Raw genomic sequence first — 16,826 nt, forward strand, 5'->3', positions numbered from 1 at the left:
CAAATACTTTTTTATTGTTTCGTTGCCAGTCATAGGTCTTGAAAATAGGACTTGGGTGCTGTCCCTGAGCTTTGTTGCTCAAAACTCATGCTCTACCACTTGAGCCACAGCACCACTTCTGGCTTTTTTAATGATTAATTGAAGATAAGACTCTCATAGACTTTCCTGCCTGGACTGACTTCAGACCTCAATCCTCAGATCTCAGCTTCCTGAGTTGCTAGGATTGTAAGCATGTACCACCAATGGCTGGCTAGTAAGTACTTGTTCATGCTTTTATTTGTCGAGGACTAGAGAAGAATGGAAATTATTATTTCTACCTTTAGAGAACATATGGCAGTGCAGATGAAAGATGTAAATAATTATAGAGAAAGATAATAAATACTACAGTGAAAGTTTTTATGAAGTCATAGGAGCATGCAGAAAGAATGTGCCCAAATGTGGTAGTATGATATAATATTAAAAAATTTGTGGGCTGGGAATGTGCTTGGTGGTAGAGTGCTTGCCTTGCATGCATGAAGCCCTGGGTTTGATTCCTCAGTACCACATACACAGAAAAAACTGCAAGTGGCACTGTGGTTCAAGTGGTAGAGTGCTACCTTTAAGCAGAAGAAGCTCAGGGACAGTGCTTAGGTCCTGAGTTTAAGCCCCAGATAGGGAAAAAAACATTAGCCAGGCATCAGTGGCTCATACTTGTAATCTTAGCTATTCAGAAGGCTGAAATTTAAGGATCAAGGTTCAAAGACTGCCTGGAAGAAAAATCTGATAGGCTTTTATCTCCAATTAACCATCAAAAAAGCTGTTCTAGGGGCTAGGGATATGGCCTAGTGGCAAGAGTGCTTGCCTTGTATACATGAAGCCCTGTGTTCAATTCCCCAGTACCACATATATGGAAAATGGCCAGAAGTGGCGCTGTGGCTCAAGTGGCAGAGTGCTATCCTTGAGCAAAAAGAAGCCAGGGACAGTGCTCAGCCCCTGAGTCCAAGTCCCTGGACTGGCAAAAAAAAAAAAAAAAAGGCTGTTCTACAGGGGCTGGGAATGTAGTTTAACGGTAGAGTGCTTGCCTAGCACACACAAAGCCCTGGGTTCGATTCCTCGGTAACACGTAAATAGAAAAAGCTGAAAGTGGAGCTGTGACTCAAGAGTTAGAGTGATGGCCTTGAGCACAAAGAAATCAGGGACAGTGGTCAGGCCCTGCGTCTTATCCCCAGAACTGGCAAAGAAAAAAAGTCAAAAAGAAGCTGTTCTAAAAATGAAGCAGTGGTACTTCCTAGACACTGTTGGAAATGAACTATACTACTTGTGGATAGGGACGGGAAGGAAAAACTGGGAGAGAGTAATGGGAGGTGTAAAATTATCCAGAAAGAAATGTACTAATTACCTGACTTATGTGATTTTAACCCCTCTGCACATTACCTTTATAAAACAATTTAAAATTTTTTTAAAGCTATTGTGGAGGCATGTCTCAACTGGTAGAGTGCCATCTACAATTGAAAAAGCTAGCCAGAGGAAGTGATGCTGTGGCTCAGAGTGGTAGAGCACTAGCAACACCTATATACATATGATTATATAAGATGAGGCTAAGCAAAATGAACTCCAAGAGAAGGAAACAGGAGGATTTTATTGTTGTCATTACGTTTAATGTACTAGGTGAATTTACTTTGGCATACCCCATGTGGTTACTATATATGATTTTGGTACACTGGATATTGTATATATACTTACTTGAGCTAGGGAAGGGAAAGAAAAATGAGGGAGTGTGTAACAAATATGACAAGAAATGTACTCATCACTTTATTATGTAACTGTACCCCCTCTGTACATCACCTTGTTAATAAAATTTAATTAAAAAAAAAAAAAGTGGGCTGGGGAAGGAAGGAGCGAGCGAGCATATAGGCCAGGCTGTGAGTTTGAGCCCTGGTACCTATACGAATAATTAGAAAAAGTGACAAAAATTGTGAGGATTTAGGCAAATAAAGGATGTATTTAGGTGTTATATTAACCTATTTTCTAGTGCTTTAAATTCCTCACAGTGAATATTTTTATAAAGAGGATTGTTTCACTCTCTGGGAGGTTGAAAATCCAAGATTGGGTCACCCCAAATGTTTATTCTCTTTGAAGGCCCCCTTGACTAGATCACAGTATGGCACATGATATCAGGGAGGGAGTATGGTTGAGAGGAAGAGATCACATGGTTAAATAGGAAATCAGAGAATTCAGGGTCAAGCTTGCTTCTTGTATAATAGCTTAATCTCTGGGGAACTAACCAATGTCCTGAGAGAACTATGTTAATCCCTTCCTAAGGTGTTCCTGCTGATGACCTAATCATATTCCACTAGTCCTCATAGTTTCAAGATTTACTATCTTAACCCATCATACCAAGGCTTCCAACTCATGAACTTTGAGAGACAAACACATCCAAACCATGCCCAGAATCTTGTCTTTTCACTCACATAAACCTCATCTTTTAAGGGTTGGTGAGGTAAGGCCACTTGCCTATATACAGGGTCCTGAACATACAAGGTCCTAAGTTCAGTTCTAGGCATTGCAGAATAATAAAATCATTGTCATCATCATTCTCATCTTCCTCCTTGTGATCTCCCATTTCCAGCTTGCTTTTGTGCCTACACCTGATTCTTTCCTTTTTCCCCTGAACCTTCTAGGACATGATGGTGGCATGATTGTGTTTAAGCTAGAACGGGAACGGCCAGCCTATGCTGTTCATGGCAATATGCTGCATTATGTCAAGGACCGATTCTTACGTCAGCTGGATTTCAATAGCTCCAAAGATGTAGCTGTGATGCAGTTGCGGAGGTAAATCTGACTTCTTTCTTCTTTCTAAACACCTGTTGGTAACAGGTCTTTTTGCCTTCATTTGGATTTACTCCTTAAGAAAACTCAGGACATAGTAGGGTGCTAAATCTAAATTTATTACAATACAGGACGATAAATAAATATAATAGTTCATACAGGAGTTATAGTTTTCATGCATGAAGCCTTGGGTTCAATTCTTCAGAACCATATAAACAGAAAAGGCCAGAAGTGGTGCTGTGGCTCAAGTGGCAGAGTGCTAGCCTTGAGCAAAAAGAAGCTCAGGGATAGTGCCCAGGCCCTGAGTTCAGGCCCCAGGACTGGTAAAAAGGAAAAAAAAAAAAAAAGAAGAAGAAAAAAAGAAAAGAGTTACAGTTTCCTGTAACTCTTGCTTTCCAGCAAAATATACACAGCTCTATGCCAGAATATATTTTTTTTCTGGAAACCATTAGTTCTGAAGATATGATAACCTCTGGGATGCTTGGCAAAAAGAACTGTCCTTTTGGAAAAGCCAGCTGCATCAGTGCTGAAACATTCATGGTGGCAAACATTGGCATGCAGGTTTGATAACCACCCTGTATCATCACAACAATAAAAAAGATAGGTTTATGTGAATAATCCTGGAGACAGAAGGAGCCAGAGACATTCTACATCAGCTCTTACACTGTCATGTCCAGTACAATTATGTAGGAATTTGTACATAATCTTACTCACTATAGTGAATGCTGCCTCTACTTTTTGCTGAACAATTTGACTTGCACTAGGATCTACTTTCTTGAATTTTTAAATTACAAAGCATTAAAGGAAGGAGGAGGGAAATGCAATGCAATGGGATTTTGTTACTGAATATAAAAGTGATAATTACTTATGTAAAGATTGGATATGTAGCAGATAAAGGGGTAATCCCTTTCTTCTGTCTATTCCTAATACCTATTTACCATTTTCTTCTTTTTCTCTCTCTCTCTATATGTATATCTAGTGGTTCCAAGTTTCCAGTGTTCAATATGTCATACAATCCAGCAGAAAATGCAGTCCTACTGTGTACAGTAAGTAACCTATGGAAGTTTTCCTTGTTTTCCATAAGTGTCTTTCTTATTCCCTTACAGAATATCTAATCTCTAATGACGTGTTAAGAGTTGTATTGTTTTGTTGACCATACTGGGGCTTGAAATAAGGGCCTCCCACTTGCTAGGCTGGTACTCTACCACTTGAGCTATGCCAATAGTCCTGTTTTTGAGAGGATATAGGTTTATGTACAGGATTTATGCCTTTGCTGCTGCTAGGGCTTAAACTCAGGGCCTTGCACTCTCTCTTAGCTTTTTCCACCCATGTTGCTATCTTGCTAGTTCTGGGTTTTTGCTCATTAATTGGAAATAAGAGTGAGGATTTGTGTGCCTGGGCTGGCTCAGAACCTTCATCTTCTACTTACCCTCCCAAGCAGACAGGATTACACTCTAGAGCCACCAGCACCCAGCTTGTTGGGAGCTATTAATGATTATTTTGCAAGAACTTATGCACTTATTTCAAACTAGCTAGGCTTCAGTAATCATAAATATTAAGATTTTGTGAACATAGAGCCTTTCTAAAGCTAATAAAACCTCAAAAATCACTGACCCAGGCCGGGAATATGGCCTAGTGGCAAGAGTGCTTGCCTTGTATACAAGAAGCCCTGGGTTTGATTCCCCAGCACCACATATATAGAAAACGGCCAGAGTGGTGCTGTGACTCAAATGTCAGAGTGCTAGCCTTGAGCAAAAAGAAGCCAGGGACAGTGCTCAGGCCCTGAGTTCATGGCCCAGGACTGGCCTAAATAAATAAATGAATGAATGAATGAATGAATGACCCAGATCACCAGACGTGATTAAAAAGAATGTTTATTTCCTGTGCAAAAGAGAGGTTTAAACTGGTTCCTATACTTACGAAAATAGAAGAGCTATTTATTTATTTATTTTTTTGGCGGTGGTACTGGGGTTTGAGCTCAGAGCCTCAAACTTTCTCTCAAGAGGTGCTCTTCTGGGGCCGGGAATATGGCCTAGTGGCAAGAGTGCTTGCCTTGTATGAAGCCCTGGGTTTGATTCCTCAGCACCACTTGTATAGAAAAGGCCAGAAGTGGCGTTGTGGCTCAAGTTGGCAGAGTGCTAAAAAAGAAGCCAGGGACAGTGATCAGGCCCTGAGTCCAAGCCCCAGGACTGGCAAAAAAAAAAAGAGGTGCTCTTCTTCCTGAGCAATGTTCCCAGCCTAAGACTTGTGCTTTGTGAAGGAAGTCTTTTCAGAGTAATTGTCTTCAGAGTCATCAAAGCGCTTCCCAGTTCTTACCACCTAATTTTGGAAGGAAAAGTCTTAATTTTTTCTTTTGCCAGTCCTGGGGCTTTAACTCAGGGTGTGGGCACTTTCCTTGAGCTTTTATTGCTCAAGGCTAGCAGCAATCTACCACTTTGAGCCACAATGCCACTTCCTGGCTTTTTCTGTGTATGTAGTACTGAGGAGTCAAACCCAGGGATTCATGCATGTGAGGCAAGCACTCTACCACTAAGCCACACTCCCAGCCCCAAAAAGGTCTAATTTTTTTTTTTTTTTTTTTTTTTTTTTTGCCAGTCCTGGGCTTGGACTCAGGGCCTGAGCACTGTCCCTGGCTTCTTTTTGCTCAAGGCTAGCACTCTGACACTTGAGCCACAGCGCCACTTCTGGTCGTTTTCTATATTTGTGGTGCTGGGGAATTGAACCCCGGGCTTCATGTATAGGAGGCAAGCATTCTTGCCACTAGGCCATATTCCCAGCCCCGAAAAGGTCTAATTTTTTTTTTTTTTTTTTTTTTTTTTGGCAGTCCTGGGCCTTGGACTCAGGGCCTGAGCACTGTCCCTGGCTTCTTCCCGCTCAAGGCTAGCACTCTGCCACTTGAGCCACAGCGCCGCTTCTGGCCGTTTTCTGTATATGTGGTGCTGGGGAATCGAACCTAGGGCCTCGTGTATCCGAGGCAGGCACTCTTGCCACTAGGCTATATCCCCAGCCCCGAAAAGGTCTAATTTTAAGGATGAAAATTCTCGGAAGAAAAATGAGGGAGGTGGTAACAAGTTTGACAAGAAATGTACTCATGAGCTGGGAATATGGCCTAGTGGCAAGAGTGCTTGCCTCCTACACATGAAGCTCTCGGTTCGATTCCCCAGCACCACATATATGGAAAACAGCCAGAGGGGGCGCTGTGGCTCAGGTGGCAGAGTGCTAGCCTTGAGCAGGAAGAAGCCAGGGACAGTGCTCAGGCCCTGAGTCCAAGGCCCAGGACTGGCCAAAAAAAAAAAAAAAGAAATGTACTCACTACCTTACCTATGTAACTAATCCCCTCTGTACATCATCTTTACAATAAAATTAAATTTAAAAAAAAGAATGAAAATTCTGTCTCTGTTCTTTTTTAAAATATAACTTAGAGTTATTGTTGTACAGAGGGGTTACTGTTTCACAAATCATGATGAGTACAGTTGAACTCAGGCCCTTGTGTTTGCAAGGCTAGATACTCTACCAATTGAGTCACACCTCAACACCGCTCCCTCTTTTTTTTGTGTGCCAGTACTGGGGTTTGAACTCAGAGTCTGAGCTTTGTCCTTTTCACACAAGGCTGGTACTCTACCACTACAGCCACATCTTTACATTGCTTTTTGCTGGCTAATTGGAGGTAAGAGTCAAATTTATCTCCCCAGGCTGGCTGCAATCCTCAGATCTCAGCCTTCTTAGTAGCTAGGATTACAGATATGAATCACTGTCACCTAGATTATTTTTGAGATAGGGTTTTACTTTTCACCCAAACTGGCCTCAAGTTATGGTCCCCTGTCTCTGTCTCCCAAGCGTCTAAGATTATGAGCTTGAGTTACCCTGCTAAGCTGAAAACCCTTTTCTATAATAGAACTTCTTTTTTGTTTTTTTTTGGCCAGTCCTAGGCCATGAACTTAGGGCCTGAGCACTGTCCCTGGCTTCTTTTTTGCTCAAGGCTAGCACTCTGCCACTTGAGCCACAGCGCCCCTTCTGGCCATTTTCTGTATATGTGGTGCTGAGGAATTGAACCCAGGGCCTCATGTATACAAGACAAGCACTCTTGCCACTAGGCCATATTCCCAGCCCCTATAATAGAACTTCTAATGTCTAATCTTAGTCCTTCTCTAATATCTAATAGTCTCATATTCTCCTGGCAATTTCTTTTCATATCTTTTCTTTGGTTTCTTTTTTTTTTCTCTTTCTCAAGAAGACTTGATGTAACAAGTATACTCAGGGCTGGGGATATGGCCTAGTGGCAAGAGTACTTGCCTCGAATACATGAAGCCTTAGGTTCGATTCCCCAGTACCACATATACAGAAAATGGCCAGAAGTGGCGCTGTGGCTTAAGTGGCAGAGTGCTAGCCTTGAGCAAAAAGAAGCCAGGGACAGTGCTCAGGCCCTGAGTCCAAGGCCCAGGACTGGCAAAAAAAAAAGTATACTCAGGTGGGACACCAGAATATCAGATCCTTAAGTCTTTTAATTAATGGATCAGACAGCAATACTTGCTTTCATTTTGCATCTTCAGAAGATGAAGACAATAAAATAACATCAGAGCTGAATTGTTTGGCTAAGAGTCCTACAGCTAACTCTTAGATGTAACATTCAAATATCCTGTGGGTAAAGGGTGACATAAGTGTACTCTCATATTGTCTGTGGAATAGAACTGTTTTCTCTTGTCAGAATAAACTGGTATCTTGGGTGCTTCTCATTAACATTTTAATTTCCCATTTTCCTCTACAGAGAGCCAGCAATTTAGAGAATAGTACCTACGATCTGTATACCATCCCCAAAGATGCCGACTCCCAGAATCCTGATGGTAGGTATTCTCTTTGTCTGCCCCACTCTGTTTCCAGCTCTCCTAATCCATATCATTGCTCCTTTTAAAGTTGTTCACATTCCATCCCAAACCATGGCCACATCACTCACATCTGTTGGCAGGTGCTGCTGACAGTTGCATCAGTGGCGACCATGATGTGAAATATTCATGTTCCGCCTCCATTTTATTACTCCAGCTAGATATATATATTTTATAATTTGGTTATTAGAAACTCTCCATTTTCTCTTTCAGCACAGCATGTTATCCTAGTTTATTGTCAGTTGATATGACTTTCACCCTGGTAGTTTCATTTATTTAAAAATGTAGTTCCAATCTTGCAATGTCTCATCCTGGGACTAGGGATTTATGCTCTCTCATCCATATCCAGATCCGATTTGCTTCCTTTTGCATGTCAAAAAGATGAGGCTGCTAACAGCTCCATACCCCACCTGGGATCCCAGGATCCAGCTGAGACCCCTGCCTACCTCTTTCATCACCACCATCCCTTGGTGATGTCCTTACTATTAGAACTTGCTGACAGCACATTCTCAGAGTGGATAGATAGGACTCTTGCTTCAGCTCCTCTCAGTACACTTCCTCCAGTGCCCTATAGAAAAATATCAAATCAGAGGCTTATCCCACAAGTCCCCCTATTACTACAGTTTGATATTTTAGACCACGTCTGCATAGTCCCAGGAACTATTTTGTTAGGAACTATTTTGTTAACTCTCCTTTTTGTGAGTGCCACCCAGTCATTATTAATACTCCTCATGCTATTCTTTTTCTCTTTCTTTCCTCCTTCCCTCTTCTTCCTGTTCATTTTGTTCCCTGCCCTCTTCTCTTTCTCTTCCTTCTCTCTGCTCCTTGATAACGTCTTGTTATAAAGCTTAGGCCAACCTTGAACTCAAGATCCTCCAACTTCCTAGGTACTTGCTTACATGCCCATACTGATTCACTTTCCTTTGAATGTCATCATATGGAAGAAAAAAACCTATATGTATATGATATCCAAAAATCAAAGTCTCCTTTATAAATTAGTTATGCCATTTCTAACTTAAGTCATAATGATTTCTTTCTTCTTAGTCTGTTCCCTTATGTAAAACAGACCTTTGTTTTATTTTATTATTACTTTTCTGATACACTTTTATTTGGTGGGAATAATACCTAATATAGATGAGGCCTAATGATAGACAACAGGAAGGAGGAGAAGAAAGCTGAAGCTAGAGTAGTATGGTTTCCTGGCATCTGAAAATGGAAGTCTGGTTTGTATGCAGGTGCCTAAGAACGAACAAGTAACAAGGCAAGTCTAGCCAGCATGTTCTGGGGTTGGTATAATAGATAAAAGAATATATCAAGGCTGGGAATATGGCCTAGTGGCAAGAGTGCTTGCCTCGTATACAAGAAGCCCTGGGTTCAATTCCCCAGCACCATATATGATAGAAAAATGGCCAGAAGTGGCGCTGTGACTCAAGAGGTAGAGTGATAGCCTTGAGCAAAAAGAAGCCAGGGACAGTGCTCAGGCCCTGAGTCCAAGGCTCAGGACTGGCAAAACAAAAAAAAAGAATATATCAGTGCATCCTTCACAAGCTTCTCAGAGAATAGCTTTCTCTTGGAAATTCTAATCAACTGTGGAACTGAGGAACATTTTATAATTTCCCTTCAGAGTAATAATGGTGGGTTGACATTTAGAGAGCAACAGCTTGGTGGTAAGTTCTGCCCAGCATCTCACTGGCCTGTCAAGATTTAGTTGGGAGTGCTCTGACCCACCCTGCCCTACTAGGAAGCCTTCATTTGCATGTTAAATGCAGCTGAGCAGCTGCGTCCTGGGGAGGGGGGCTCTGTATCTCTCCAGCTTGTTTAGATAGGAGGTCCTACAACATTGACAGGCTGCTTGCTGGGCCGCAGCTTGGCCAGGGAGGCCCTGCTCGTTAGCTTGATGGAGTGTGCTGTCTCCCAAGATGGGTAGCCCTTCTGCCAGTACTTGGTGTTGGCTGAAATGTAGCCACTTGGCCTAGAGAAAAGAGACTTGGCAGGGGTGGGGGTTGGAGTTTGGAGGGGCCTGGTGGGGAAAAGTCACCCAACAATAATAGCCTCAGGTTATAGCTGAATTAGTTAGAAAGCAGCTGATGGCAAAGCCAAAATGGCAGCCAACAAGACTGGCAGCTCCATGGCACCTGACTCTGTCACCTGCCAGTGGCTCACCACATGCTCCCGCCCTTTGGTTTTGTTCTCCTCAGCCCCTGAAGGGAAACGATCCTCAGGCCTGACAGCCGTTTGGGTTGCTCGAAATCGATTTGCTGTCCTAGATCGGATGCATTCGGTGAGTTAAAACTAAAAGTGAAAAACAATTTGAGGAGTGAGTGTGGTGGCAGATTAAAGAGCATTGTTTTTTACTTACTCTCCCCAAGGAAGCTGTGGTCCTCATGTACTGGCTCTACCTCTATCCCTGGCTGTACCAGTGTCCCTGGGGGAATGACTTTATAGTAGATTTGATTGGGTTGCTAATCAGTGTGGCTCTGGACTTAACATCCAAGCTAAAATCTCTCTTAAGAGCCAAAAACAGCATCAGATTTCAAGCAGTGGATCTCCTTGTCCTATTCCATAGCATATGAAATGTAGTAGAGATAAGCAAAACATAGTAAAGATAAGCAAAGCTCTCACAAGAAAATAGGTAACAAAAATTTAAGGTCTAGAAATGGTTGGTTGAGAAACTCAGACTTTAGTTGGATTTCATAGGTTAATATTTTTGTAATTTTTTGTTTTTACTTTTTTGTCTTAAAAAAAAAAAAAACACACAACAACTAGGTCTTACCCTTAAGGGGATCTTGGAATGATCTACCTGATGTGTGATTGACTTGGATGGGGGGGGAGGGAAATCTGAAGCTCAGGAACAATAAGGGACAGTGTCAGTGGCTACCTTGTATGTATATATGTATGTATGCATGTATGTATGGGGGCGCATGGGGCTTGAACTCTGGGCCTGGGTGCTGTCCCTGAACTCTTCAACTCAAGGCTAGCACTCTTTCCTGCCTGGGCTGGCTTTGAACCATGATCCTCAGATCTCAGCCTCCTGAGTAGGATTACAGGCTGAGCCACCAGCACCCTGCCTATATGCTTCTTTTAACCTTGACTTTTGTATTCATTTTAGCTTCTGATCAAGAATTTGAAGAATGAGATCACCAAAAAGGTACAGGTGCCCAACTGTGATGAGATTTTCTATGCTGGCACAGGCAACCTCCTGCTTCGAGATGCAGATTCTATCACACTCTTTGATGTACAACAGAAACGGTATTGTCATAGGTGCTTTTATTAGGGGCATGTAATGAGGAAGAGTGGGCATGTTTATTTAGTAGGAGCTTTTGCCCCCATAGGTATTTGCCATGTAGCTTTTGCACCTATTACACTTTAACACTAAGACTCTATCCATATTTTTCTCTTCAGTATTCTCCACTATGTACATACAATCATTAGAGCAAGAGGGTATCTATTTGTGTGTGTGTGTGTGTGTGTACACATGTGTACTTGGTCTTGAACTCAGGACCTGGGTGCTGTCTCTAAGCTTTTTTGCCCAAAGCTAGCACTCTAGCACTTGAGCAAACAGCTCTACTTCTAGCTTTTTGGTGGGTAATTGGAGATAAGATTCTCACTTACTCTTATCTGCCAGGGATGACTTTGAACCACAGTCCTCAGATCTCAGCCTCCTGAATAACTACGATTATAAGCATGAGCTACTTACTGGTGGCCTGCTATATTTTTGTAGTACTTACATGAACAAAGAATGCTATAGGACTTTACTGTGAGAGGTAAATAGATGAAAAGCACAATTCTTATACTTAAAGGATCTTACAGTTTAGTGGTGAAACACTCCTAAAAATATGAGCATTTGCTCTTTGTGTGATTAGAGACACAACTAACTTTCCACATGCCACTGCAGTTTGTATGTGTAGCCAACTACACCTCAGCAGGGCCTACTCTGGGGGCTGCAGATCGGGCAGTTGCTTCAGAGTATTTCTGCTTTTAAGTTGTCCTAACATTCTTGAAATGATTGTTAAAAGCTAAGGTAAATTACATTGCATTTACTTTAAATTCTTTGTTGAAATAAAACCTAATTAAATGAAGGTTTGAAGAAAGAGATCACGGAAAGGAGAACTGCATAACATGAGCCAAAATATTTTAAGTAACTGAGTTAATATACAGGAAAATTTATTTGGTATTAACATTGCAAAGTTAGAGAAGGAAAGGGACATAGGTCATAGCTTGAGACAAGGGAGTTAAGCCCACTCATGTTTACCCTTCTCACTGTATCTCAGGACTCTGGCATCTGTGAATATTTCCAAGGTGAAATACGTCATCTGGTCAGCAGACATGTCTCATGTGGCACTACTAGCCAAACATGGTAAGTCTTTGTTATATCCACCCTGATTTAGAGCCCATTGTTTCCCCCCCCACTCCCTGCCAGTCTACTGCACTCCCCCGTCCAACAGAACACTCATGCCCTTTGCCTCTTACAGCCATTGTGATCTGTAACCGCAAACTGGACGCTCTGTGTAATATTCATGAGAACATTCGTGTCAAGAGTGGGGCCTGGGATGAGAGTGGGGTATTTATCTATACCACAAGCAACCACATCAAATATGCTGTCACCACCGGGTAAGCCGATTATCTGGGATACGAAGTGGGAGAAGGTGGCTTTCCAAAGGCTGTAACGATTTTCTTCATGAAAAATCCTTATCTGGCATATAGCATCTGCTAGCAGCATTGGTACATTCTCATTTAACTCTTAAAATTGTGAAATATAACCCAAATGTAGAAAATTGCATCAGTTATAAATATATAGTGACTTAAGTTCTGGAGTAAACATCTGTGTAACTTCCACCCAAGTCAAGAAATAGAACAGTCTGGCATCCCAAAAGCCCTTTCCCATGTGATTCTCATTGATCTCAAACACCTCTATTTCCATCCAAAATCAACAGTATTCTACTTTTTATAGTAATTATTCTTATTTTCTCCATTGTTTTGCCACCCCGGTTTGTCTTATTATGACTTAGTTTTGTCTGATTTTGAACTTGCTATAAGTGAAATTCTAAATCTATTATTTTATGTCTCATTCAATATTTTGCTCATAAGATTCATCCAACGCTGGCCTTGCTGTCCCAACACTCAGGAGGTAGATGCAGGAATAGTGAATTTAAGGCCAGTCTAGACTATGTAGCAAGACCCTGTTTAAAAAAAAAGAAAAAAGATAATATTCATCTATGTCGTACCTCTTATTTGTTGTTATTGTTGAGAGTTTTCTGTTATATGATTTTATCACTTGTCATTCATAATGTTTTCTGGTGTGTGTGTACATTCATTTCTCTAGAGAGTATTTCCTTGGTAACTTGCTAGACCTTTGAATGTGAGTGTTTCCACACTTACTAGCTAATGAGAAACTGTATTTATTCCAAGACATTCTTATGCTGGGGGCATGGCTCAAAAGCACCTGCCTAACAAGCGCAAAGCCCTTAATTCAAACCCTAATACTGACAAAGAAGCAAACAATAAAAGTGACACAATGGTTGATATGTCCACCAGCATTGTGTATATTTCCTTGCTTGTCATATTAACAATACTTGGCTTTGTTACACTTTTATTTTTGTCCATCAGGTGGTTTTAAGGCTTTACACTTTCTTTATTGAGTTTATTTTTGTTATTCTTAATTTATTTGATTCCTTAATATGTTTAGGTAATAATCCTTGATCAGAGCTATTTCAAACATTAAAATCTCTTGTTCTCTAGCATATCTTCTGGTTCTTTTTTTTTTTTTAACCTCTCAGCAACAGAAGCTCTCAATTTTAATGTAGCTTAACTTACTAAGCATATTAGATATTGTATTCTGTTTAAAATTTTTTTCTTGGCCTCCAAGATCAGAGGTATTCTTTTATCTTCTCTTATGAAAACGTGATAGTTTTGCTTTTTATATAGTTCTGATTTCTACCTGAAGTTGATTTTTGTGTATTATATGAGTGCATGTATGTGTGTTTGTGTTTGCTGGTACCAGGACTTATATTTGAGCTTCCCACTCTTGAGATACTTTCATGTTCATGGCTAAGTGCTCTACCACATGGGCTATATCTCTAGTCGTGTCTCTTTTCTTTTTGTTTTTTTAAATTTATTTATTAAACAAAATTTTTTTGACAAAGTGTTGTACAAAAGGGGTACATTTACATAGTAGGGCAGTATGTACATTTCTTGTGCTATCTTACATCCTGTTTTTCTTTTCCTTTCCTAGGTCAGGTAGACATATATACAATACACAATGTACCAAGAACATATACAGTAGCCACATGGCCTACGCCAAAGAAGATTCGCCTAGGTCTTTAAATGTAATGTCTACAATAGACAGTATGTCGACAATAGTCTTATTTGAACGTACATACATAGCTTTTGAGCTATTGTGATCCACTGAGAGGTCAATTTTTGACCTTTATATGTTGAGTAGTCGTTTGGTTTTAGTTACATGCTGTTGGGTCGCTGACCCAAACCTGTGGGAAATACCATTTGACAAGAGGTTTTTGGTTTCACAGACCTGGTCTCTACTGTCTCCCCATCCCCCCACCTTAACAGTCATATATCAGGGAGATCATGCCCCTTTGTTTTCTGTGTTCTAGGCTTGTCTTGCTCAACATTATTTGTTCAAGTTCTGATCATTTCCCTGCGAATAACAATATTTCACCATTCCTAATCACTATGTAGTATTCCATTGTGTATAGGTACCATATTTTTTGGATCCATTCATCTGTGGAGGGGCATCTGGGTTGATTCCGTATTTTGGCTATTGTGAATTGTGCAGCGATAAACATGGAAGTGCAAATGTCTTTTTGATATTTTGGGACCTGCTGTTCAGGATAGATGCCTAGAGGTGGAATGGCTGGGTCATAGGGTAGGTCTATATTGAGCTTTTTGAGAAACCTCCATACTGTTCTCCAAAGTGGTTGTACTAATTTGCACTCCCACCAACAATGGAGAAGGGTTCCTCTTTCCCCACATCTCCTCCAGCATTTGTTGTTGCCTGAGTTCAGAGTATAGGCCATTCTAACTGGAGTGAGGTAGTATCTCAGGGTTGTTTTTATTTGCATTTCCTTTACTACCAGGGATGTTGAACATTTCCTCATGTGTTTCTTTGCCATTTTTAATCTCTTCTCTTGTGAAGTCTCTCTTTAGCTCCTTTGCCCATTTCCTAATTGGTTTACTGGGCTTGAGGGGCTTAGTTTTTTGAGTTCTCTGTAGATGACAGATAACAGGCCTTTGTCTGTTGCTGTGGTGGTAAAGATCCTTTCCCATATGGTTGGCTGTCTTTCTATTTTGGTGGCTATGTCCTTAGCTGTGCAGAAACTTTTTATTTTGTAGTAGTTAGTAGTCCCATTTGTCGAGTCTCCCCCCTATTTGTTGTGCCCCTGGGACTATATTCAGGAAGTTCCTTCCTGTGCCTATGAGTTCTAGCATCTTTCCTACTCTGTCCTTCAGTAGTTTCAAGGATTCAGGTCTGATATTGAGGTCCTTGATCCATTTTGAGTTGATCTTGGTGCATGGTGATAGGCTTGGGTCTACTTTGAGTTTTCTGCATATGGCTGCCCAGTTCTCCCAGCACCAGTAGTTAAAGAGGCTATGTTTATTCCATTGTATGTCTTTAGCTCCTTTGTCGAATATCAGCTGACTGTAAGAGTGCGGTTTTATTTCTGGAGCTTCAATTCTACTCCATTGGTCTTCCGGTCTGTTTTTATACCAATACTAGGCTGTTTTTGTTATGATGGCTCTATAGTAGAACTTGAAGTCTGGTATTGTGATACCTCCTGCACTGCTTTTTTTGCCTAGACTTGCTTTGGCTATTCTAGGTCTTTTGCTGTTCCATATGAATTTATGGATTGCTTTCTCTATTTCAGTGAAGAATGTAACTGGGATTTTGATAGGGATTGCATTGAATTTGTATAACAATTTGGGCAGTATGGCCATTTTCACTGTATTGATTCTGTCTACCCATGAGCATGGGAGGTCTTTCCATCTCCTTGTGTCTTCTTTGATTTCCTTTATTAGATTTTTATAGTTCTCATTAAATAGGTCCTTCATGTCCTTGGTTAGGTTGATCCCTAGATACTTTATTCTTTTTTTGGCTACTGTAAATGGAATTGTTTCCACAATTTCCTTTTTTGCTTGTACATTGCTGGTGTACAGAAAAGCTGCTGACTTTTGTGGATTGATTTTGTATCCTGCTACTTTGCCAAAATGGTTTATTAGTTCTAGGAGTTTGGGGACTGAGTTTTTTGGGTCCTTCAGATATAAGATCATGTCGTCTGCGAATAGGGATAGCTTGATTTCTTCCTTGCCGATGTGGATCCCTTTGATGTCCTCCTCTTGCCTTATTGCTATGGCTAGGGATTCCAGCACTATGTTGAAAAGAAGTGGGGAGAGTGGGCATTCTTGTCTTGTTCCTGAGTTCAGGAGGAATGATTTAAGTTTCTCTCCATTTAATATGATGTTAGCAGTTGGTCTGCTGTATATGGCTTTTATTGTTTTGAGGAATGTTCCATCTATTCCTGTTCTCTCCAGAGCTTTTAATAAGTATGGATGTTGTATTTTGTCAAAGGCTTTTTGGGCATCGACTGAGATAACAATGTGATTCTTGATTTTAGTTCTGTTTATGTAGTGAATTACATTGATTGATTTACGGATGTTGAACCATCCTTGTGACTGTGGGATGAAGCCTATTTGGTCATGATGTATGATTTTCTTGATCAGTTTCTGGATCCTGTTAGCTAATATTTTATTGAGGAGCTTTGTGTCTGTGTTCATTAGTGATATTGGTCTGTAGTTCTCTTTTTTTGTTGGGTCTTTGCCTGGTTTGGGAATGAGTATGATATTAGCTTCATAGAATGAGTTTGGGTTTTCTCCCTCTGTTTCTATTTCGCGGAAGAGTTTGAGGAGTACTGGTATTAGCTCCTCACTAAAGGTTTTATAGAATTCGTTGGTGAATCCATCTGGGCCTGGGCTTTTCTTAGTAGGGAGGTTCTTGATTCTCCCCTGTATCTCACTGTAAGTTATTGGTTTATTTAGTTGATTTATTTCTTCTTGGTTCAGTTTGGGCAGTTTTTACTTCTCTAAGAATTGATCCATTTCTGTAAAATTATTGTTTTTTGCTGA

At 40.8% G+C, this 16,826-nt stretch overlaps 1 protein-coding gene across 2 annotated transcripts in view; it reads left to right on the forward strand.

Moving 5' to 3' along the window:
* Copa (COPI coat complex subunit alpha) overlaps positions 1–16,826 on the forward strand; it is a 49,094-nt gene that overhangs the window by 18,841 nt on the left and 13,427 nt on the right. For both annotated transcript variants that reach the window (XR_007212488.1, XM_048356617.1), the window contains exons 11-17: positions 2,661–2,811; positions 3,788–3,854; positions 7,574–7,649; positions 9,887–9,969; positions 10,798–10,937; positions 11,960–12,045; positions 12,161–12,299. Coding sequence is in view for 1 of the 2 variants with exons in the window: in XM_048356617.1 (XP_048212574.1) it covers positions 2,661–2,811; positions 3,788–3,854; positions 7,574–7,649; positions 9,887–9,969; positions 10,798–10,937; positions 11,960–12,045; positions 12,161–12,299 (742 nt within the window). In the remaining variant the exon portion in view is untranslated. The remainder of the gene's footprint in view (positions 1–2,660; positions 2,812–3,787; positions 3,855–7,573; positions 7,650–9,886; positions 9,970–10,797; positions 10,938–11,959; positions 12,046–12,160; positions 12,300–16,826) is intronic.

Source organism: Perognathus longimembris, chromosome 11 (assembly GCF_023159225.1).
Source record: "Perognathus longimembris pacificus isolate PPM17 chromosome 11, ASM2315922v1, whole genome shotgun sequence".
Lineage (NCBI taxonomy): Eukaryota > Metazoa > Chordata > Mammalia > Rodentia > Heteromyidae > Perognathus > Perognathus longimembris.